This window comes from Leuresthes tenuis, unplaced genomic scaffold (genome assembly GCF_036924035.1).
Source record: "Leuresthes tenuis unplaced genomic scaffold, fLeuTen1.0.hap1 SCAF_5, whole genome shotgun sequence".
Lineage (NCBI taxonomy): Eukaryota > Metazoa > Chordata > Actinopteri > Atheriniformes > Atherinopsidae > Leuresthes > Leuresthes tenuis.
In genome coordinates, this window is record NW_027325359.1 from 31,916,307 (window position 1) to 31,941,644 (window position 25,338).

Below are 25,338 nucleotides of genomic sequence, written 5' to 3' on the forward strand. Positions count from 1 at the left end.
GGTCAACAGCACTGACTCAAAATTCAAATACCCTTTAGTCACTTACTGTCACTTACTGGTTTAGGCAATAAAAATATTTTGGTACATAATTATATCCCTGAATGAACAAACAACTCATGGACACATTTTGGGAAAGAGTCTCAGTCTTTTAAGAATTTAGCTTCTCAATGTGGTCATTTTGGGTTTTATTTTAGTCACTCTCGTTCTCTTTGAGATTCTTTTGTTTGTCATTGTAATCATTTAGCATCTCTTGGTCATTTTGCTTCTGTAGACATTTTGCATCTCCTTTTGGTTGCTTTGCTTACCTCGGAGGTCATTTTGCATCATCTTTGTGACAATTTAGCACGTCATTGTCGTAATTCTGTGTCTCTTACCGCCATCTGTGCTGATGTCCACTGAGACAAAACAGGCCCTTTAACTTTTCCTTCACTTTATTAAGTGTGAACATAAACACATCTTTAGAAAAATCAATAGAGACACATTAGGTACAAATATGCACAGCAATACACAATAGTTTAATTACACATTTCAGCACCGCATAAAAAGTACAATAAACATGGCAGAAACATTGTTTTATCATTACAGAAACAGCATAATATAAATGTACATTCGATATATGCATATCAGAAACTCCTCTGCTCTTACTGCCTCCAATCAGTAAAACATAACAGTTTTATCTTTCTTTATCAGGTAACATTTAGTTTAGTTTCAACAGAATGTCAATTATTTGCATCCAATAAATAATTTCTAAATACAAAAACATGCATTTGTGATGATCAGCATCAGTTTGTAAACAGTTAATATAGGCAACATGCAGGATCAACTTTTTTTTTTTTAAAAACCAGCAACACAGCTCCTTATTGTTCACATAGTATCCTACATCCATCCTGTGTTAGTGCTACAGCTGCCACTGTGGCCTCATTCTTCTACAATTTAATTATTTTTGAGCATTAAAGACGCTCCTCAAATTTACAAAAAATACAAATAAAAACCATCCCCCGGTGAAGCGTGAAGAAATAGATCTCTGTTCAAACTCAGACTGCGAGTCTGCCAACAGCACAAAAGCAAACAGCCTCCATCACATCTGCTTCCTGAAAAGGATCCACACGACAACTGGAGAGGATTCAACCACCGATACTGTTTACACAAGGGAGCTGTATGTATCACATGGTCTCCATTACAAGACACACACATGCAAAAAGCAAATAAAAAGAAAAACTTTTTGAAAAACTAGATCCTGATGGATGGAGGTATTTTTCATCCCCAGAAAAAGGGCAGAGCTTTACCTGCATGCGCTCCAAAGGCCCTCTCCACAACATCATCACAGATCTGTTTGTTGATGGATTCACACTGGAAACATTCTTTAACCAGTAAAACTTTACAGATAAAATGGAAAAGATTATTTTTTTCATTTTCTTTTTTTTAGTTCCACATCTCATTTTTGGTCACGGCTGACATACACACTTTCATTCTGTTTTGTTTTCCATTAACGAGAAGAAGGTTTTGTCAAGCTATTGTACAGCATGTGGGCTCTGGTCCTCAGGGCGGCTCACTCTGGCGCCGGGTTAGTGGGCGGTAGATTCCGCTGCTTAAAGTACTGAGTGACCTGCTGGGGCAGCTCAGCCAAAACTGATTTGGCAAGTGTCTCCTTTGGTGCCTTCAAGAGAAAAAGAACAAAACAAAACATTAAAATTCCAGTGTGTTGGACACATCTCATGACATCCATCCATCTGTCCACTTTCTATACCCGCTTAATCCAACTCAGGGTCGCGGGGGGACTGGAGTCATCGGGCGAGAGGCGGGGTACTCCCTGGACGGGTCGCCAGTCCATCACAGGGCCACGCAGAGACAAATCTACGCTCACATTCACTCCCCAGGTCAATTTAGAGTCACCAATTAACCTGACATGCATGTTTTTGGGCGGTGGGAGGAAGCCAGAGTATCTGGAGAGAACCCACACATACACGGGGAGAACATGCAAAGGTCTCTGTGATTAGAACCAGGAACCTCTTTGTGGAACCCATCTAATGACAACTAGTGACAAAATGAAAGATTACAAACCAGGTGATTGGAGATCATTCTATTTTGTTTCAATAAAGACTAAAGACTGTTGCAAAAGCTACACAAGCATCTATATATATGAATATATAAGTATGGCTGACAAGTGTCACCTGAGAGCTATTTTGCTAAGTAGTTGTAATTCAACAGAAGAGCCCCAAGGAGTAAAACCAACAACAGCTGTGGTGGACAGCCACGAGAGGAAAATGGAGGGAGCTCTGCTTTGGTAATTGCTTTAATCTCTGGGAATATCTGGGATATCAGCTCCTATAAACGGTTAATGAGTTATCTCGTTTAAAAGAAACAAAGGTCATCTGAAGAAAGCCAATGAACTTTATGGCAAATCAGTAGAAAATGTCTTCTTTCACAAGGGGACTTTGTGGAAAATCTCCACAATAAGTGGGAATGCTGCTGACTACTGAGTTCTCACATGCCACCCCTCCAGAACATCTCTAGAATCTTTCAGGACTGCAGTGTATGTGTGAAAGCATTTGGGGCTTTCTTCTGTTAGTCATCCATGCGATAATTAAATGCATTTGCATGATGCCCGTCTAGCAGCTGGCACAGCCTCAATCGAACAACGAGTAGCTGCCTCGTGGTCCATCATTATTTCCTCAATAGACGTGCTTTTCATGGCTGAGAGAGTCTTCACACATTCCCGGCATCTGAGAAATCCCAGGAAGTCCCAGCGGATTACGTTTTTTTATTAAACCATAAGAAAGCACTTAGTGTGGCTAATGTGATGTTTAGCTTGATCCAAAAATCCCGATACTCTGGGACAAAGAAAAAAAAAGCTGTCATGCTATCACACTAGTACCTGGCTTAGGTGTCCTGTTTGTCGATCACCTTAAAAAAAACACAACCTGCTCTGACTGGTTGATTTCACAGGCCTGAGCTGGCAACGTCCATCATTCCACGTCAGCTGCAAGGTGCTTTGAGCTTAAAACCTTTTAACTGGATGATGCTTGAACAGTCTGAAAATGCCTGCTGTGAATCGCATCTTCAAGTGTTTTATTCCCAAGTTGCTTTATCGATCAAACGTTGCTTTTCTCATTCTTTGAGCATTTTTCTTTTCTTCAATTGAAATATTTATTCAGAATGTTTTTTGATGGAAACTTTCAGTAACCCTGGTTACAAACAGTCCGTCTTATTATCACTTTGCTTGGTTCTGACTGCAGCTCATCAGCATTTCTAATAGCTGTTGGAAAGTAAGAAGTATTCCTGTTTTCTGATCAATAAAACTGAAGATAAAAACACTCCCTTTGTTACTAAACTACATTAAACTCTTCACTAAGTCGATTTTGATGCTAGTTGTTTAATTAAATTTTATTTGCTATAGTTTTACTTAAAGGTGCACTACAGCACAATCCTTATAAAAAAAATATGATTAAAATATTTCAAATAGTGGAAAGTGGGCTCAAAGTATTGTCATTACAGTCATTGTTGTCTTCTGTATCAATGCTGAAAGACTTGTTGCTTGATGTAAGCGTGTGAAACATTTAAGCCACACAAAAGACAAAATGTGTGAGAAACTGGAGTTGAGTACGGTGTCTGGGTTGTTTTGTTGTTTCATGAGGACACGGGCTCCTGATTGGGTTCAATTTTTCAGTGTGACATCACTTTGGTCCTGATAATGTCTCCTCTTTCAAACCAACCCATTCTCAATCCCAACACACTGGTTTTGACCCTTAAAAGCATCACTTTTGGACATGCTAGGCTTCGCTGGATGAAAGATGCTATTCAGTTTCAGGTGCATCATTGTGTACTTTAACACCTAACCATGGCGTTTTTATAACCTTACCCAAGTATTCTTAAAACTTAAGGCTGGGTACGTGATTTTGTGATTCCATGCATGGGAAGCTTTCCCATGCATGGAAATTTAATCAGTCTACAGCAAACTGTAGAGGTTTGTGTTCATTCTGAACTGTTTTTGTTTTGTTCTGAATGGTGACTGATCCCAGCCCGTGTGCAGATGGCGTGCTCAGTTCATGTGATTATAAATACTGGCACGCCCGCTGTCGGCTTCGGACCCGGTAGACCATGATGGACAAGTGAGGATGATGAAATTTATGTCACACAGGCCTCAGGCATGAGTGGATGTGGAAAACACAAACTGCCTTCAACCTTAACCAAAGTTTTTAATGTGTAACAAAGTATTGCAGGAGCAGAATGAAAGTCATGAGTCACATTTTGGAATCAGCTGCTTATCCCCCTCCTACTCTCTGACCTCCTTATGCTGTCGGTTTTACTTAATGTGAAGCGAGCATTGTAGAATAATGTTTTCCTGCTGCCCGTTTTCTTTTTGCACAGCTAGTGTGTCACTTACTGATCAGAAAGATAACTGGGAACATGTTGCTGTCGAGCAGTTCTCCCTGTATCCGAAAGTGATGCTAAAGAGGTACCTATGCATTGAAAACTGGCTCAAAGGGCTCTTGACCAAGTATCAGTTCTTGGGAATGAAAATTTGTCATTCAAGGGATTCTAATCATACATGGGCTGTGCGTGCAGGGCGTACAGTCTGAGCAGCAGAAGCATTCTGTTTATTTGTTTTTGGGTGATGCATTTTACTCTCCTCAGTTGGAACGTCAGTGAGATGTTGGTGGCAAACAGTGTGTCACGGATAGCAGGGAAACTGACCCAAAAGCAGAACTAAGAAGAAGGAGTAGGAGTTGAAGACTGGAGATAATCTCTGAAGCTTTTAATCAAACAAAAACGAGAGTACACAAAAAGGAGTGGAGTGAAACCATGATCCAACAAGGCTCAACAGAAGACTGGGAGTATAAATGATGAGGGAATGACAAGGGGATTGAAACCAGCTGACACAGCGGGCCAAACAGTGTGCAAAGTTTTCAGAACTTTAAACTACTTTGCTGGGCATCTACATCACAAATGCTGTCAATACATTTAGCTTATCATTTAAGAGTCTGTCCACACACCCAAACCATTGTTCTCTGCATGCTTTTACTGTTAAAACATTTTCTTTTCTTTTTGTTTTACTAAAGCAGAAGTTATGAACTTTCGGTCTTATGTCAATAATTAGTAATGAAAGTTATCCTGGCAGCACAGGACCTCATTTCGGGTCGCTCTAATTTCTACATTTCCTCTTTGTCTCAGCTTCATTTAGCCTGTTTTAGTTTGTTGCCGTCTCTCGCCCTCCCACCAACAACCTGGAATGAAGCCAGTAAACACTGTCTGTTCTTCCCACTACAGTGGAAGTCAGCTCGCCCACCACCAGCCCACACAAACACAAACTATATGCAAAATAAAATGACAAAAACACCCACGATGCACTAATGAGTTCTCCTATGGACAGCCTGAAAATGAGCACACGCTAATTAACCTCCGTGCTCACCTGCAGCACACATGCACAGACCCTCAATAACATAAACACCAGTCATACGCTCATCAGATCAGCGGCTCTGCTGAGGCTGAGATAACCAAGCAGTTACCCTCAAACAGCCAGTCCTGTGAGCTCTCTCTGTGTTGTAAGTGATAAACTAGAATCTGAAGCAACAGGTGGCCATTTACATTTACACTCAGACAGTATGACGTCGCGTTCTCAGGAAAAGCCTCACATTGCTGATCTGAAATGGAGTCAAAGTGAAGCTTAAATAGTTTGGTGAAAGAAGGACTTCAAACCTCACTGGGACTGTGGGCGATTTATTTTCACCATTCTGGGTCCCAGACAGGAGGGCATTACAGGAGTGTGTTATAGAAGTATTCATTAGTGTCATTGTGTTGCTCAGAGAGAAAAATGGCCTAAATCTGCAGGTATTTTTTGAGTGATAAAAATACTTTTTTTCACAACAATCTACTCATAAGCCTTGAAATTAAAATCAGAGTCAAAGATCACCACTAAATATCTGACCTCTTGGTTTTGATTCATTTCTCTTTCTCTGAGTATTTGAACCAAATTTTATCATTTCGTGGCTGAGCTGCAAGAAGTTCTGACATCCAGGCTTTTATATCTACATCACTATCAATAACAAGTGAGTCCACCGGCCACATAAAGCTGGATTTTAGCAACACATATTAGCGAGCATGGCCTGTACAAGCTCAAAAGTAATGCCAGGAATATATTTGCTTTTAATTATGGATATGCATATTCATCATGGCTGCCTTGCGTCATTTGTGCACATTCCCAAAAAAATAACCGCTCACTCCCAAGCTACAATATGTAGGTGAGCTGTAGGGGCAGTGTTGGGGCCATACTGGACCGGATGTAAGGTCGGCAAAAATGGGGGAAGTTTTAAAGACGAGCTTGTAGAGAAAGTCTGCAATTACTGCAGTCTTTAGGATGTAACGGAGTAAGTTGTTTAGGTAGATTAGCAGATTCCTGGCCTTAAGGTCCTAAAATGAACCTGTTCAAATAAATATTTTCATGCTGCTTTTATTCCCCAACTCCTGAGGAAAATATCTTCAGTCTGTTTGATTCCAAGGAGGTACGTTACGTATATTTTGAGCTTGGTTGTTGAAGACTTTTCCATGCATCTCTTTCAGTGCTGCTTAGTCTAAGTCAGTGTCTTTAGTCTGAAGGTGGAATGATTTGATTAGATGAGCAATCTGAGTATCAATGTCATCAGCAAATTTCAACCTATCAGATCAAGGAGGCATCACAACCGAAGCAAGTATGTGAGTATGAGCTTTAATAGTTGACACACCCATAACTGATGGCTTAGAGCCTGGCAAGATGGATACTTTCTAAAAGTAAGCCATATTATTATGAAATAAGGAACAGATGGAGAGGAATACTCACGTTACGGAAATCCCTGAAAGGGACGAACTGCACAATGTCCCGGACAGCCTCTTCCCCAGTGTTGGACCTCAAAACACTGGCGTCTCCATCTAGGAACTCCATGGCAGCAAAATCTGCGTTTCCAACGCCGATGATGATGATGGACATGGGCAACTTAGACACTTGTACGATGGCGTCGCGCGTCTCATCCATGTCGCTGATGACACCGTCTGTTATAATGAGGAGAGTGAAGTACTGCTGCAGAGGTGAAGAGAGGTGGTGGAAAGGATGAGAGGAAGAAGAAAATTAGAAATCAGAATGAAAGTTTAGAAATTTGGCTCCATTCATCCACCGTCAGTTCCTCAGAAACAAAAGAATCCAGAAATGAACAGAATGATCAGAAGTGAACAGCTGGGACCAAAGCTTCAACTTATGCTTACCCGTGTTTGTACATCTAACCTCTTTCTGTCCAGTTTGTTTTAACTCGTGTCATATCGTGTCTGAGTTTGAAGACATCCTGTGAACTCAACCTGATTTTTCTGTCATTCTTCTTTTCAAACAAACACGATAAACAACTTACTTTAAGGATCTGTGTCCCATCAACAAAATACATTTGTGGGAGAAAGAAGTCTATTTTTGTATGAAATTCTGGCACAAATTTTTGTTTTAAAGACTCCATATATATATGAGCTAAGCCATTGCTGTGCAAACACAACATACCAAGCAGATCAATCACAGTTGTTGATGTCTGCAACATGAGGGCTCGGTCTCACAGAAAAATGCGAAATAGTCGTGAAACATATGACTTTGTATTTGTATTTGTGCTGATGAAGATTAAATCTGTACACACCTGCAAAATAATTTGTCAGTAGGACATCAGGTTTGTGTGTCTGGCACACTTTCTGTTCGTGGGTCAGCATAGGCAGCCAGTAATCCAGAAAAAAGAGATTTTGACTGGATAAATCATTAGGCTACAGTGTCTGTTTTAATGCAAACTGTTAGATTTTCCTAAACATAACCACCTTGTTTTAAATACATTATCCAAGTTATTGTAATTTGTAAAAATGTGAGGAAACTGTGACTTAAAGTGATTTGAAAACACCACTGGTCACCTCATCGTGTGTAGCATCGACTTTTTCACCAGTTAGATGTGATGAAGCTGCTGATATGTGACTAACTGATTAGTTGTAACTGGAGTTATAGCATAAAAATACACACAAAGAGATAGATTAGGTTTATATGAAGATTTCTGCTTGTAGTTACAGTCAGGGAGGTGCACACTGAGGAGTGGGCTATTATTTAATAGCTCACTCTTTAGACTGTGAGTAAGGGCAAGCTGGCATCATGGAGCACACCACTCTAACCAAAGACGGTGCGGACGCTGTGACGTTGGCTTAATGCGAAGCCAACACCGATGTGGGTCTGATCCTCCTCTGTTTGATCTGAGTGAATTACAAAGAAAGAACAGCGGTGGGTAATTGAGGACGTCTTTTTTGCTCAGATAAGCCGCAACTGTGAAAAGGGCTTAAGGGTTTGACAGCTGGAACGTCGGCTCTGTGGACCTGACAGGAAAGAATGAATTCAGCTGTTGTGAGGCAACATAACGGCCATTTACTCTGGGTACAGTACAGTAAAGTTGTTTTGTAGAAAAGGCTGTCCCCTGACTTTACACACACACTTCCTTCTGTACTGTGCTGAAGTCGACACTTGGCTCTTTTTTGCACGCAATGTGCAGCATACTTCTGGTCTGAGGTGTTTTTCTGTGTTTTCTTTGACATAAACACAAAGAGGCATAGCACAATGCAAATGGTTGATAAGAACAGACAAGGTGAAGACACACACTGTCTTTACTTGGAAGAAAATCAAGTCACACACACACACACATGCAGCACAGGAATGGCACTGAAGCCTGGCTCTTTAATGTGCTAGCAGCAGCGCTCATTAGAGAATCATTATCACACAGGCAGACAGGGTCGCTCACACACTGGGACACGCACAGGACTGCACTGGCCTGCAGCATGAGCGTGTATTTGTATGTGCTCAGAGTCTGCAGGTTCTCTCATTATGTGAGGAACAGAGCAGCGGCAGATTTGTGTAGCCTAAAACCTTCCCACCCACTTTCTCCAACCACTACCTCAGCATGTGGTCCACGCACACACACTTACGCTGCAGCTGTCACATCTCATTGTGTGTTACTCATTCCTATGTTTGAACTCACTGTAATATAAAACAAGAAAAGGGTCTGCAATCATTTCCTTACAGAAACAAAGGGATTCTGGCACACATCACACAGACGAGTACAATCCTTTGTGTGTATTTGTTCTCCACATGGTGACAGGGTACAATTAGGGACAAAAAGCACCGTGGGAGCATAATGATACCCAGCTACTGCATTCTCCTCAGATATATACGGGAGACATGCCGCTGGATATGTACCATTTGTTTAAAGTCTGTAAATTCAATGCTTCTGTGAGCGTCACCCATCTGCACACATGTCAGGTAGGTTATACAAATTACATGAAATGAGCACGACCTCTGAATACTACATTATGTGGTGGAGGCAGTTAATGGGTTAAAATGACATGTCAGTAACATGGAAAGCAACAAGCTTGTCCTCCATAGATTGTTTGGTGTTAAGAAGTCACGCTCCTTTTACAAATTCTTCCTGTTTGGTGCGAAAAGACCTAGATAGGTCCTGGTTTCTGTTCCACACAGGGTCAAGGTATCTTGTAGTCCCTCGCCTTAGGGGTCTAAATGTATCATATTTGTCTCGACCCATTAAAATCCCAACAATAAATCCCTGAGGATCACTAGACTGTTCAAGACCAGTATCCAAGAAGGTCTTTCTGTATGTCTTTGCCACTCTTTGTTAAAGAACTCAAGGTCTTTTTCTTAGTTTCCTCCTGGACTATGGCCCACCTTGAAACGCACTTTTTTTTGATAAATAGATATCAGGACACCTGTGGTTCAGAAGATCAGAAGTCATCCAACTTTCATGAGATTGGTCGCTCCATCCCTGGCTTCTCCACTCCGTAAATCTAAACGCCAATGATGTCCTCAATGGTCTGTGAATGTTTGTATGATATAGAAATGTGTATAAATGAAGTGTGAAGCATTTGAAATGGTCAACAAGACCAGAGTGTAAGTGAGTAGTGAGAGCAGCTTTATTGTGTCATCTGGGCTTTATTTTGTCTTGTCATTTCCTGTTTTCTTTTGAAAGATTAACTCGCCTCTCGTTTCAGGTCACTTGTCCTTCCTCATGTGTCGCCAGTCTGATTGTCTCCACCTGTTCCCCACGTCCCTCCATATGTACTTATAGTCTCCCTTTGTCCTGTGCCAGTCTGTTCGTTACCATCCTTGCTTTACCACTGAGTCTCCAAGCCTTGATTCATAGCCATTTGAGTTCTGCTCCTTTTTCCTCCAACAGAGTGATTTTGATTTGTAAGTTTTTATTGTACCACAGATTTAGTTAGCTCATTTAAGATTTCATAGCCTTTTGTTTCCTTCATTCGGAGTGATTTTTGTTTTGCTTACATTTCATAGTGCCTCCGGTTTTCAGGTACTCTTACTCTTCAGTAAGAGAGCCTTTTGATATTGATAAAGTTTATAGTCTTTTTGTTTTCCTCCTAGAGTGGAGTAATTATTGTTTTTGATCATTTTTATAGCCACACTTCTTCCTCTGTATTTATTGGAAGAAGTGTGTCAGAGATATTTTCATAGCCTATATTTATTTCTCCGTCTTGAAGAACTACAGTAGTGAAAATAAAGACTACTTTGTTATTTGAAAATCCCTGCATCTGTGTCCTGCTGGGTCGTGACATATTGGGAATTCAGCTGTATTAATATACACTTAAACTTAAAGTACAGAGTCCATCTAAGTCTATATGTGGTGGATTTCAACATCCATTATATTTTCTAAGTGTTTAATTCTGTTTGATTTCTTTCAGTTTTGGCCAGACTGACATGTTTGCATGCATTTAATAGTCGTGTTTTAGTCCGACTAATAGTATAGTGTGTTTCATTCTGCAAACAGATGTAGATAGGGCAGAAGTTGTCACTCTAGTCTGACACGTATTAGGTGGCACTGTGATCCACATGCCACCAGCCTGAGCCAACAGATGCACACACTTCTCTGTCCCATCAGCCATAAGAGAAGATAAATCATGAGCACAAACTCCCCTGACAGGCCTGCACTACAAACATCTCCTCAACTACTGGTGAGTAAACAAAGAAGGTTCAATGGTTCCTTTTCTTTAAAAAAGTCCACATCTAGTGCAATAGAGCAGGAATGGGGCATAAAAATTAAATAAAGTAAACAAAAAACAGGCAGAAGATCTTGTAAATAAGATGAGGATGAAGCAGCCAGTAGACTATACAGTCATTGAACCGTCAAATTTAACTGAGAAAGGTACAATTCTTTGAGTAAAAAGAAGAAGCTCTTCAAAATCACTTTGGAAAGAGGCAGTAATGAGCCTGCAATACTGAAATAAAATGGGGAAACTATCTGAAGAATTGTGTGGGATTTTCCAAATCAGCGGTAGTCTGACAAATGTGTGGCTGTCTTTCCTCGTCTAATTGTTGTACTAGAATAAGGAAAGGATGGATATATGGTCAAGTGGGTTTATTTGCTTAAATTAGCACACAAACTACAGCTCTTGAGGTACTGTTAAACCAGCTGTGGACTGAGGACAAAGGTCTTAAACATCTGGTCTCCAAGATGTCACCTTTTATAGTGGAAAAAAAACCAAAACAAGGAATTTGAACTCTAACTTCAAGAATTAGAAGTGAGTGTCCAAATCCTCGTTCATCTCCCCAGAATATAGACTTTGCTGGTCATTAACAGTTCATGTTCAGTAACATGTTAATGAGTAACCCGAAAATTCACACTAAAAAGATATTCAGTATGTTGACACCGAGGGCTCCTAAGCCAAAGATCTTCTTCTCCTTCTTTAGACTTATGCTTATCTGTAAAAACTGAACCTGATTTAAATAGATTAGACATTTTAAGCTGGGTCCTTGCTAATAAAAACAAAAGCGGATCAGAAGGGAAGAACTCAAATGTAACTATGAAATCTAAAAGACGTAAATCATCAAAATATCAATTTGAATTTAAGAATCTAAACAATATAAGCCCTTTTAGAGGAAAGCTAAGTGTGCTGTAGTCTGACAAAAAAAGCCCAAATCATGTTGTTAAGAGCACACCGGCACACTGTTTATGGACAGGTGTGTCAGAGGAGGTTTGGGATAGATTTGAGGTAATGGTCTCAGCATCTGTGTCTGGCAATAAAAAACATATTCGGCCTAATACATATGATATAAACAGCACAGAAGAGCTGAGTCTCAAATACAACCTGATTTTACCAGCAGTTCTACTCAGCAGGTTCACTGAAAGGCAGAGAAACAGGAGAACTGTTGTCACTCACCGCTGCTTTGTCCTGTTGAAGGGCTTGGGTGGCAAAGCGTGCTACGTGGTTGATGATTGGAGCAAAGTTCGTCGGGCCGTAGAAACGAATGTGAGGGAGGCAGGCAGAGTAAGCCTCGGCAATGCCCTCCACACCTGGAGATGCAGAATGTCCCGTGACGGGAGAAGAGGAAGGCATGATGAGAGGGAAAAATGTGTAAAAATAAGGGCCAGAAACTTTGTTTTTCACCTACACTGCTGTTTCAGACTACATTCAGACATGATTCATTTGGGAAACTCGACCCTCTACAGCTACCTTAAAGGGGAAGTTCATTTTTTTTAAACTTGGACCTTATTTCTGGCATGAAATACGTTCATCTACTCACTGATAACAGTTTAGTAAAAGTCGACCCTCTGCAGCTACCTTAAGGTTAATGTGACTGAAACTTAAGCCTTGCACAGTGCTGAAGTGTCTCTTTATGAGATATCAGTTTTCTTCACATGCATCTAAATTTGTTTGAAATATACACTTTGTACAACAAGAAAGAGAAAAAAAATACAGTTTAAGATATTTCAAATAGATGAGATCAATAAAACATTTGGTTGTCAGATTAGTTAAGCTATATATTGCACTTATTGTAACTGCAGTCCAACTTGAGGCTGTACGAGCCAAAAAAGAGGCCGTTTGTGAAGGCAGATGTTTTAATAACAGCAAGTGGTGCATCCATTCTGAAGAAATACACTTTACTTAATGTTTTTGACCCAAAGACAGTGGATGGCTTAGAATCTACACATATTTAATGTTTTGACTCAGATCTTCTCGAGCAGAAGGATCAGTGTAAACTAATTTATTTAACACGATTCCTGTCTCTGTCAGGCGAAAATATGTGTTACCTAATTTTCTTCTGGGTCTCACAGTAGCGCTCTCTGCAGTTGGCATTCAAATTGTTTGCTCTTGTCAATACACACATTTGCGTCCCACACGTTTTACATACTGATGGACAGCAACAGATGCAAATGTATACTGTACAGGATATTAGGTGTATTTACTTTGTGGGTCGTTGCAGAAAAATGCAGAATGACGACAATCTAAAAGTCTATGTCAAGATATAATAAAGAATGAAAGGCAAAAGAATGTGTAGTTGTATAGCAAATATGCATTTCTTTAGTTGCATCTATGAAAAACAGCAAAGATAACACAGTTTGACAGACAGAAAATAGGATTTCTGCAGCAACAAGGTGATTCCCAAAGAGCTATTAGCTGAAAACTTGGCATATCTCAGCATGGTGTGCAGTGTGTCCTTAAAACATTTGAGGAAACTGGACAAGTGGAGGACAAAAGAAGAAGTGTCAGGCCTAAAAAACTATTTATGAAACTACTAAAAGATTCGTCTAAGAGGATTCAGGCTGTGTTGCCAGGCTCTTTGCCTTATTTACTATATTTACATCCATGTTTGCATGTTTCAGTAAATCACTGCTCCTATTCCCTGCTTTCATTGATATGTTGTTCAAGACATGCACTGTACCATACATACAAACATATATACAAAGAAAACATACAAATGCATAGACAGATGGATAAATCCATAAAATACATGAACACAAGAAGCATAACGAATGACAGTGAAAGAAGATCTTTAGATTGGAGTGAAAATGAGCAGAAGTATCGTACTATCTAATGTCAGCTGGTAAAAAGAAAAAGTCTCTTATCGCCTGCAAATAATAAATGCAAAGTGGGAATGTGAGGAGCAGTTTGGTGCCATGGTGAGCATCAGCCTTCTTACTGTTGTTAGTAGACAAATATCCAAAATAACACGTGTAGGTGATGTGTTAAAGAGTTATTTACTCAGCGCAACACCTGCTGCTGTCCCATGATCTGCAGATGAATGTCTGTCTTTCAACACTAAGGGTACAGTAAAATTGTTTCATTAATTCTTTTTTTTTCCTTCTTCCACAACCACAAGCTACCCCAGCCTCTCACCAACTGCACACCAGTCATAGCGGGGTGGGGATTCAAACCCTGGTTTGGGTAGGGGGTAATGAAAGTATAGAGGGTGCCAGAGGTGGAGGCAGGTCAAGGCACACTAGCAGGTTCAGCAGACAAACTCACCTAAACAGTCCCACAGTCACTAAAAATGCCAGCAAAAACGAGGCCATACAGGCCAACTCACCTGAAATGGCCACCTGGTTTCAAAAGGCTCACATGGGCCACACCCTCCACTTAAATATATCCTGGATTTCTTCCTTCCAAGAGTCTGTTGACCCTAAGTGCTCCCCCTGCTGGACCCCCAGATACTATTGCTTGGCTTGACTTGGCTTGACTTGACTGCCTCATCTGACACTTCCTTCACTATTTTCCTCACACTCTGTCCACTTACACCCAACTCCCTCAACAATGAGACAACATACTTCGCAACAAATCCTCTACATCCTACTTCCACTGGACAGATCCTAACTTTCCATCCTCGCTGCTCTGCTTCTGCCCCCAACTCCACATACCTAAGCTTTTTCCTTTCATATGCCTCCTAAATCTACCTGCATCTCCCAATCACAAGCATCCTCTAAGCTGCCTTGCCTCCTTATTGTCTTATTAACTTTCTCCCCCTCTTGAACAAAATGAATTGCCACTCTCTTTACCTTAGACTCTCCTAAATTCACCTGCCTTCGTTTATCTTCAATACCTGCAGTTAAGCTTCTTAATACTTGGTTATGTCGCCACGTATACCGGCCTAGTGACAGACTAACCTAAATATGCCTTAGAGTTGCAGTACCTGAACATAACGGGTCTCCATTTACCCAGAGTTTTAGGTTCTGGGGAATTGGCAATACATCATATGTTGCCCCTATCAAAAATGAACTTTACAGCAGACATGATAGGACGCACTGATACTGTCAGAGGTATGGTGACATCTGCGTGACATCTGCAGCTTCGACACGACAACTCACCTGAACAGAAAGGGTTGGTGGGGTTAAAGTTGATGGCAAATTCATGTGACACCTACAAAGACAACAAAACATTAATTTTATGCCAATGCTTCAATAAACAGTAAAATACTGGAAAAAAAAAACTACAGTCCACTTCTCCCACATCTTCCCCCTCCCATCTTCTCTCCATCTCTGTACACTCCGTCTTTGTCCTTTTTCATCAGCTCAGCGCCATGGCAACACAGATGGGTTGACAGTTGCGTAATCATCTGAATATGCACGTATGATGCTTACAGTTTTATCTGCGTGTGTAAAATACATGTACAGCACAGCCTTGCTTTGGCTGTGAGCTTGCACATGACAGCCCACCCATGTTGCCGTCCTTCCTTGCTGTGTGCGGCACACAAAACACGTCACAATCGATACACACACTTACCTTCCAGTCTGGTGGGAGTTGGGCTCCAAATCCCAGAGCAGGAAACATTTTGTCGCTGAGGAGGAAACCATGACAACAGATTGGAATGTTAGTTGATTTTATTTTTTCTCACAAATGCAACAAGCTGGAGTTTGACAGCAGAAGAAATCCTGTCACCTTGTTCTGATTGAAACACACTCAAACATTTCCAGAAAAACAAGAGAGCCAGAAGAAAAATGAAGCGAAAAAACAGCTTGTAAGAGAAAGGGTTTGTCTACAATGTTTTTTAAAGTGAAGGTCAATGTATTGTCAGTGACAGGCATCATTTACTGTGTATGAGTAAAAAAGAAAGGAAAACCAACTGTGTGTTGTGGACAGCTTCTCTGTACCGTGATGCTTGCCAAGCTACTAAAATAACATCCCAACCCGTTCATGGTGATGTCCTCCACACCTGTCTCTGCTGCACTTCAACTTTCTAAATATTTGTCGACTTATTTTTATTCTATTTATTAATTTTGTTATTGATCTATATAATAATAATAATTTGCATGGCGGCAATATAATTTCTGCTTGGGGATCAAAAAAGTATTATTTAAATGAATTGAATTAAATTGAAATTATGAAATAGATGCAGTGATTTATTGAAATATGTCCAAACATAAATGTAATTACAGTAAATAAGGCAGAAACAGAGTTTTTTTATCAGTTCTCAGCAGCTTTAAAGTGAATATCTGGTCTGAATAACCCTCTGAGACCAGCTTTCTGTCATTTCTTTAAGGAGTCTTCAGGAATAGTTCTCCAGGCTTCTTGAAGGACATCCCAAAGCTCTTCTTTGGATGTCGGCTGCCTTTTGTTCCGTTCTCTGTCAGATGATCCCACACTGCTTCAATAATGTTGAGGTCCGGGCTCTGGGGAGGATTCATCCCTCCATAAGACCTGTTGCCACTGATTTTCAGTCCACTTCTTGTGTCATTTGGCATAGCTCAGCCTTTTCTCCCTGTTTCCCTTCCTTAAGAATGGCTTCTTGACAGCCACCCTTCCATGGAGACCATTTCTGATGAGGCTTGGGCCAACAGTAGATGGATCAGCTGAAGGTCCAGATGCATCTCTCAGGTCCTGTCAGGTCTTTGCTGGATTTTTTCCTCTTTCTTAAGGACATCACTTTCAGATCCTGTTCATCTGCTGTAGATAGTTTTTTAGGCCTGACACTTCTTGAGGAAACACATTGACATTAGCTCTGCAAAACTCAAGTACTGAAAGATCTATGCTGCCGTCTGTCTTTGTGGAGACACCAACAAATCCTTGTGTGTCTCATGTGGTCTCAACACACTCATCTCACTCCCATAGGTGCAATACATCAACCAGCCCACTCATCTCTTTCATAGTTTTCTACTTGACCTTAGACACAAGAAAAACACACTCTTACAAAAAACACAAGTTATTTAACAGTGAAATGGACCATCTTAATGTAGTTTCATCTGACTGAAATCAATGCAACAACCCTGAAATCTGTTTTCATTACTCACGTGTCATAGTCTTGTATGATTTGTCCAACAGCTAAAATGGCAGAGAGGTACTCGTTGCTTCCCAGCGGATTGATGTAGTGGAGGGAGGATGGCTCTCGAGGGTTCCCATTAGACGCCGTGAAGTCTATACCTACCTATTAAAATAAAGAGAACGCAGAGATTAGAAGGCATCTTAGAGATCCAGTGTGTTGTTGAAGTGCCATGTTCATAAATCTGTGATCTTTGTGAATGCACTTGTAATGTTCTAAAGGATGTGTTGAATGACAGTTGGGTTAAAACGTGACAAGTTTCATTGGACATAAATTAAAAGTGTCACTGGAGGAGCCGCTGTTAGAGTTTTCCCTTGATGCAACACTTCAAGGACAGAAGGAGACATGCGGCAACCATACAAGCTGTGAGTTTAATATGTTTTATAGTTAAATTCTACAGTTTCCACTTTTAGAAATTTAACTTTTGAGGTGGTGGAAATGTGCTTGTTTAAAACTGATTATTTCCACCTTAAAATCCCACAGATAGCAGAAAACATCAGTGTCTGCTGCTGATGTATTGAGAAAAAACAGTTTCCTTGGGCATAAATGAGAGAAAAATGGCGAGATCGTTGTTATTATTAATTTCTATAGGTGAGTATTGGCCATATTTATTATTCTGCCAGGAAAAGAAGATGCACATTTTTGAGCACACATACTTCTTCAGAGCTGGATGGATTCTCTACTCTGGAGGCAGAAAGCTGATGTTCATGTCATGGTTATGCAGCATTGCACTGGGGGATGCATAGAGGTTCTGACAAGAGTCCATGACAAAGAGTCAGAGTCTGTTGAGCCATGTATTCCTTTAACTCTCAGCAGTGATGATTTCATGAGATTCTTCATCAATAAAATTGTTTCTATCAGAGAGAAGATTAATGGAATCCTTCCCATTATTATCACTGATGTATCATCAAGTAGAGCAGCTTTAGAAGTGTCGTTAGAACCTGATTTGTATTTAGACAGCTTCTGTCCCGTTGATCTCTCTGAGCTAACAACAGCAATAGTCTCTTCTAAACCATCAACTTGTATGTTAGACCCAATCCCAACCAGACTGTTCAAGGAGGTTTTCCCCTTAATTGACACTTCCATATTGGATTTGATCAATCGGTCTTTGTTGATAGGATATGTACCTCAGACTTTTAAGGTTGCTGTAATTAAACCTTTACTTAAAAAACCTACTCTTGATTCAGAAGTGTTGGCTAATTATCGACCTATATCCAATCTCCCTTTTTTGTCTAAAGTTCTTGAAAAAATAGTTGCAGTTCAACTTTGTGATCATTTACATAGAAATAATCTGTTTGAAGAGTTTCAGTCAGGATTCAGAGTGCATCATAGCACAGAAACGGCACTGGTGAAAGTTACCAATGATCTCCTGTTAGCTTCTGATAGCGGACTTGTTTCTGTGCTTGTCCTGTTGGATCTCAGTGCTGCATTTGATACGATCGATCACAGCATTCTGTTACAGAGACTTGAACATGTTATTGGGATTAAAGGAACTGCATTAGGCTGGTTTAAGTCATATTTATCTGATAGATTCCAGTTTGTTCTTGTAAATGAAGAATCTTCCTCACACGTTGGAGTAAGTCATGGAGTTCCTCAGGGTTCTGTGCTTGGACCGATTCTTTTTACTTTATACATGCTTCCATTAGGTAACATTATCAGACAGCATGGCATAAATTTCCATTGTTATGCTGATGATACTCAGCTGTACTTATCTATGAAACCAGATGAAACCAACAGGTTGGTCAGACTACAAGCCTGTCTTAAAGACATAAAGACCTGGATGACTCAGAACTGTCTGCTTTTAAATTCAGACAAAACTGAAGTTGTTCTCTTTGGACCTGAGCGCTTCAGGGACAAATTGTCTAGTTATATAGTTACTCTAGATGGTATTTCCTTGGCTTCTAGTTCTACAGTGAGGAACCTTGGAGTTATTTTTGACCAGAATTTATCATTTGACGCACATATAAAACTGGTTTCTAGGACTGCCTTCTTTCACCTTCGTAATATTGCTAAAATCAGGAACATCCTGTCTCAGGGTGATGCAGAGAAACTAGTTCATGCATTTGTTACTTCAAGATTGGACTACTGTAATTCTTTATTATTGGGCTGTCCCACATATTCTCTGAAAAGCCTCCAGCTGATCCAAAATGCTGCAGCCAGAGTTCTGATGAGAACTAACAGGAGAGATCATGTTTCTCCAGTTTTAGCTTCTCTTCATTGGCTCCCTGTTAAATTCAGAATAGAATTTAAGATTCTTCTTCTCACATATAAAGTTCTTAATGACCGAGCTCCATCATATCTTAAAGATCTCATTGTAAGGTATTTTCCTAACAGAGCACTTCGCTCCCAAACTGCAGGTTTACTTGTTGTTCCCAGAGTTTCTAAAAGTAGAATGGGAGGTAGAGCCTTCAGTTATCAGGCCCCTCTCTTGTGGAATAAGCTGCCAGTAAATGTCCGGGAAGCAGACACCCTTTCCACTTTTAAGATTAGGCTTAAAACTTTCCTTTTCGATAAAGCTTATAGTTAGGGATGGCTCAGGTAATCCTGAAAGATCCCATAGTTAAGATGCTATAGGCTTAGACTGCTGGGGGACCTCATCTGTCACACCTGTCCTCACTTTACTCTCTTTTTTCCCCCTGTTTAATTTCACAATTGATTTTATGTACATGTGACATTATTGTGGTTATTAACGTATGTTTCCCTGTTCCAACAGATATCCTTTGAATGGCGTTATGGTGTTTTTCCCCCCTCTTTTCCCTCTTTTCTGTCTTCTCAAACTCCAGCTGGTCGAGTTGGATGGTCACCCTTCCTGAGTCTGGTTCTGCCAGAGGTTTCTTCCTGTTAAAGGGAGTCGTTCCTTTCCACAGTCGCCACAGGCACGCTCAGGACGGGAGATTGGACTGAAGACAACTTTCGGTGCAATCTGTTGGTTTCCTTAGCTAGGATATTAATTTTTTGAATTGGCTCTATATGAATTAATTGGATTATGATTACAATGAATTGAATTCCAATTGGCTTGAATTGGACTATATTACTTAAGTGCCTTGAGATGACAATTGTTGTAATATGGCGCTATATAAATAAAATTGAATTGAATTGAATTGAATAGAGTATTTTTCTATTCTATTCTATTTTGATCAAATGAGAAATCATTCCAGTGTGCAATGAAGCTAAGCAACAAACCTGGGTAAACGTCAGAAAATATAATATAATGCTGTTAGTGTTGAGTGGGTTGCCTCCATAGGAAGATAAAAAAACCATCCTCTCAACCCTAGCAGCACCGGTCATCTAGTCTGTAACCCTTTTTCGCTGTCCTGCTGAAGCTCTTCTCTGTAAAGTCTGTCGCTTCTTTAGTGATGCTGAAATTATGATCATTGCGTCTGATTTGGCCATGAAGTGGAAAGAAAGAGACCTTTTCTGAATAGGAGGCCAACTACAGTGCTGTACTTCTGTTAAGCCTCAGTTTGAGTTAGCTTGAAAAACTTGCATTCAGATATGTATTAATCAAATTGGCAGTATTGAAAAAGCTAATGTCAGCTAATCGCAGACATTACAAGATGGTGATGGGCTGCTCTTGGTTCTTCACTGAAAAGTATTTCTACTTTTTTATGAGTGAATGACATAAAACAGCAGAGATCAGAGTTTAGAGGTACTCAGTGACCCCATCCATCCATCCATTTTCTATACCGTCAATCCGTCGGTCGGGTAGCGGGTGGGCTGGAGCCTATCCCAGCAGTCATTGGGCGAAAGGCGGGGTACACCCTGGACAGGTCGCCAGTCCATCACAGGGCTACTCAGTGACCCCGATCGATAAAAAAAAAAAGACTTCATCATGACTCCAATCACTTCTAATCTTTGGAATTTTATTGCAAAGTTGCACATAAAATATGCTGACAAAACATTTTTCTGTCTTTTATATGACTAAAACCCACTTATTTTTGTGATTCTCTTTCCAGTTAGCTACAAGCGCTTTGTGTATTACAGCCATGTGTAGCTCTGTACTGCCACCTGCTGACAAAATCAGGTAATGCATTCTCTATGTAGCAACATTTCAGCCGGTTTGCCTGACAGTTGGATGGAAGCACAGCTGTTTTTATCCAGTGTGAAGCAAAAGTCTGCAGAAAAAAGAAGAGAAACTGGAGAAGTTTCCATTCACTCGTGAAGCAAATCCAAAGCGATCTTTTTAAAAGCCGCAAAAAAGAAACAAAACAACCAAGACACGTTTCCACTGACTGGACTGGAGTGAAAGAACTAGTCTGTGTAGTGTTGCCAGAAGGTGGCAGGATAGGCAAGGTCACTAATGGTTGTAACTCAGTTGAGGAAGTCGTAAACGGAAAAAAACTTTGAGCAGGAAAAACAACAACAGCTGCGGTGGACATCCACAAGAAGAAATTTGAGAGAAAATTTCTTCTTCTACAGGAATTACTTTAATCTCAGGGATGTAATAAAGCATCTGGGAAGACACACAAGTTTATTGTTTGCCAACTCAGTCTGTAAAACAGCAGGTCAGACACATTATCTTAATTCTATTTTCATTTTTGCCAGGTGACTTACAAGTGTTTCAATCACCCATACTGCACATAAAGTCTTTCTTTGAAACAGGGGAACCTGTTTGAATTATTTTTACCATTTTCATCAACCTGTCTCATTCACATCTTCTAAGTACGAGCCACGGCAGTGGTTACCTGGCTGGTATTTGAGCTGGAATGTCTCATTATCTTTGCTTAAAAGAACATTTGTGGTCCGATTTTAAAGGAGTCTTGCTGGGCTCTCACTCTGCATCACTGATAGAGCTTATTTAAGGGTCTGAACTGATATGATGTGTTACATTTGTGATTCATTATAAGAGATACCGATACAGAAATTCAGCTTACATGACTGAAATGCCTTAATCACTTTTGTTGAGCCTCGAGGACATGCACAATTTATTATTTATAAGTAACACTGAGTGTATAATTTTATTATGGAAAACTCAAAGGGCTGTTGTACAGCTGAGTCTACATAAAAAGCAATGGCCCTGAAACCATACAGAGGTATATTTTTAATAACCTTGAGGTGACATCATGATGACATACAGACAGTATCGACAAACACACACAGATGCTTTAACAACTGTAGCTGACACACATGAGGCAGAGACACAGAGAAAACCAGCCTAACACAGCTCTATATTAAGAGTGACAAGCTTTTCCTCCGGCGGGGAGTAGTGGCTCGTGTGCTGGCAATAATCTGAACAAGAATCTCCACCTTCTCCACCGACCATCTCATTCATTCCATCTGGCTTTGTTTGGAGTCCCATTGAGTGTTATGTAACAACAATTTTTTGATCCAATAAAGATAACGGTAGAAAAAAGGGTGAGACGTGTGAGGGCAGGAGAGAAAACTGGAAACTGGGGTGAAAGGTTAGAGATTAACGAGCAGAAGGGGCAGTGGGAGCAGCAGGAGTGACGAACAGGAAGATACAAGGTGACAGAATTAGGGTGCTTTGGCAAATTTTGTGTAAGTGTGGACATGAGAGCAACATGCAGCTTGGTTCAGGTTGTAGATAAACTAGGAGGTTTCTCACTAGTTCAAATTAATTCTTCAGCTTGATGAGCATAAATTTTCTACCAAGAGTCCCGATCTTCAGGAAAAAGAAGAACAAGGACCTCTGCGGTGGATTGTCTGTTCCCCACAATCCTGATCTAAACATTATTAAGTCATTCTGGGATAATATAAGCACACAGGCTAAATCCTCCGAAAAAATGATCTGCACAAAAGTTACCTCGAGTTGGTGGAGTCCTGTTTTATTCAACCAAACTACAAAAATACATCAAATGAAACCTCAAAGTGTTACAATACACCTTAAACTCTCTGAGTCTCATTTAGTTACTTTCTTGAATTATTTGCAAATCCCCGAATTCTTTTTCTATCAATATTTTTCACAGCAAACAATTTTTAAAATTTTTTTTAAAAACAGGATTCATTCCAGGCTGCACGGTGGTGTGGTGGTTAGCACCGTCACCACACAGCAAGAGGGTTCCAGGTTCAATCCCTGCCTGGGGCCTTTCTGTGTGGAGTCTGCATGTTCTCCCCGTGTATGCGTGGGTTCTCTCCGGGTACTCCGGCTTCCTCCCACCATCCAAAAAACATGCATGTCAGGTTAATTGGTGACTCCAAATTGTCCGTAGGAGTGAGTGTGAGTGTGCATGGTTGTTTGTCTCGTTTGTCTCTATGTGGCCCTGCGATGGACTGGCGACCTGTCCAGGGTGTACCCCGCCTTTCGCCCGATGACTGCTGGGATAGGCTCCAGCCTACCCGATTAACGGACTGTCGGTATAGAAAATGGATGGATGGATTCATTCCAGAGATAATGGGCTCAAAATCTTAAATGCAAGACTCAACATCGAATTGAGACAAATGTTTAGAGACAACAAACTAAAGCCAAAAACTTAAATAGTTGGTGCAATTTCTGTAGAACAGTAATGTTACAATATGTTGTTGTCAGTGTCATACTACCTTGCTTTTGTCATATTATTGATATGGACAGGATGTTTAGAGCTTTTATCGAGTAAAATATTGTCCAATTTTGACTCACTAAGCCAAAAGATTTACACTTTTCTTGCTGAAAGCCTCCAAATAAAACGGGCACCATCAAGTGGCCCGTAGACTCCAACCGAGTGCAGTAATGTGAGGTCACACAAAGCAAAAAGAGCAAAATATTGTAGGACCCAAACTGGAGTCGTCATCACCTGACATCACCTTTTGCAGCATTTCCCGACACGTTGGTGTGTTCACAGCAGACGGGTCTCATGCAGAAGCGCCTCGAGATCACCCGACTCTGTTTTGTTTTAGTTCAGATCAACAATCTGTATTTCCTGAATTTTCTCACAGTAGGGCTCAGATGATGTTGAGCCTTATTCCCTCCTATTCCCCACGGCTAGATTTGATGTTGGTCTGTGTTTGATTTGGTTGTGCGCTCGACAGGTGAGTCATATAGTATTTTTCATTTAATTTGCACATTAATAACAAATATAAGACTGCTGGAAAAAAATCTATCTATCTATCTACAGATCTACATCTGTTTTGTATTATGAAGCTGAACATGTATGCCTCCAAAGTGATACCTGATGGAGCCATAAACCCCTGAACTAACAGTCTGACAGACGCTATTAGTGTGACGGCTATGAATTTGTTGAAAGTAGGAAATGAAGCCATTCTATCTCCTACTTTTTGTTGCTTCAGGCTGTCAGTGACTGCTACCGCATAAGTAGGCTAAATACAACATAAAAACGCAGTTTTAACAAGCAAATATATTGTGATTTATATATATCTCATTACTGTAGATTTCACAGCGAGGCAGAAAATGCCTGTAGCTATATTAAACAGATTCCACTCTTACCAAATTACTGTGAAACACCTGGCGTGACTTTTCTCGGCAGTTTCTTGTTTAATATCAGCCAATTCTTATTCCAGAGAGGATGGAGGGGAGGGTGGGTGGATGAAGGTGTTAGAGCCTGTGTGAACATCTTATTCTTTCTCACTCTGAGAGTGACAACCAGAAGCTGCTGTCCCCTGCCGGATTTTTAATGTGGGAAAGTCTGCTTCAGGCTGATGCTCTTTGATTCTTTTGGTTGTATTTGTGCATTTTTTTTGTTTAATGAACCACAATTAATCCACTGTACGTTTTTAAAACAGTAACAATTATAGCATTGCACCAATGGAGCTCTCACAGCGGCTGTTGGGAGAAGCCAAATACTAAGATTTCACAGTACAACAATATCTTTCAATCTGATGGTATTTCATACTCTCTTACATTGTAGATTTTTGAGTGATGAGTGATAGATAAAACCTTTAGGAGGTCTGCTCAAATACACAAAAGTAATACGAGTTTTCATAATTTCATAGTTTCAAACATCAGCATCATACTAAGAAACTCTGACCATGATTGTTAGAATCTGTGATCTGGACACTGTCATTGCTACACTGTTCCAAGGTGATGCTCAACCACAGTGTCGATCGCTCGTTTCACTCATAATGTATAAAGTAATTATATAAACACATTGAAAAGGTTGAAAACTTGATTGGTGAGGGTGTCAGGATTGGGTGTAAAAGGAGCATCTACCAAAGGTTTAGTCTTGCCAACAAGGATGGGTCATGGCTCACCACTTTGTGCCAAACTCCATCAGAGAATCATCAACAAGTATAACTACAACTATAACAAAATATAACTTTCAGCATCTACAGAGCAGAAAATTGTGAACAGATTC

The 25,338-nt window shown here is 40.3% G+C and overlaps 1 protein-coding gene across 1 annotated transcript in view; it reads right to left on the bottom strand.

The window, feature by feature from the left end:
• Positions 1-413: 413 nt before the first annotated feature.
• The window catches only part of cpne2 (copine II), a 58,567-nt gene continuing 33,642 nt past the window's right edge, over positions 414-25,338 (bottom strand). The window contains exons 11-16 of the mRNA XM_072386671.1: positions 17,061-17,194; positions 15,556-15,610; positions 15,141-15,192; positions 12,217-12,350; positions 6,815-7,051; positions 414-1,657 (exon numbers count right to left, since the gene is read on the bottom strand). Coding sequence (XP_072242772.1) covers positions 1,550-1,657; positions 6,815-7,051; positions 12,217-12,350; positions 15,141-15,192; positions 15,556-15,610; positions 17,061-17,194 — 720 coding nt within the window. The 3' untranslated portion in view covers positions 414-1,549. The remainder of the gene's footprint in view (positions 1,658-6,814; positions 7,052-12,216; positions 12,351-15,140; positions 15,193-15,555; positions 15,611-17,060; positions 17,195-25,338) is intronic.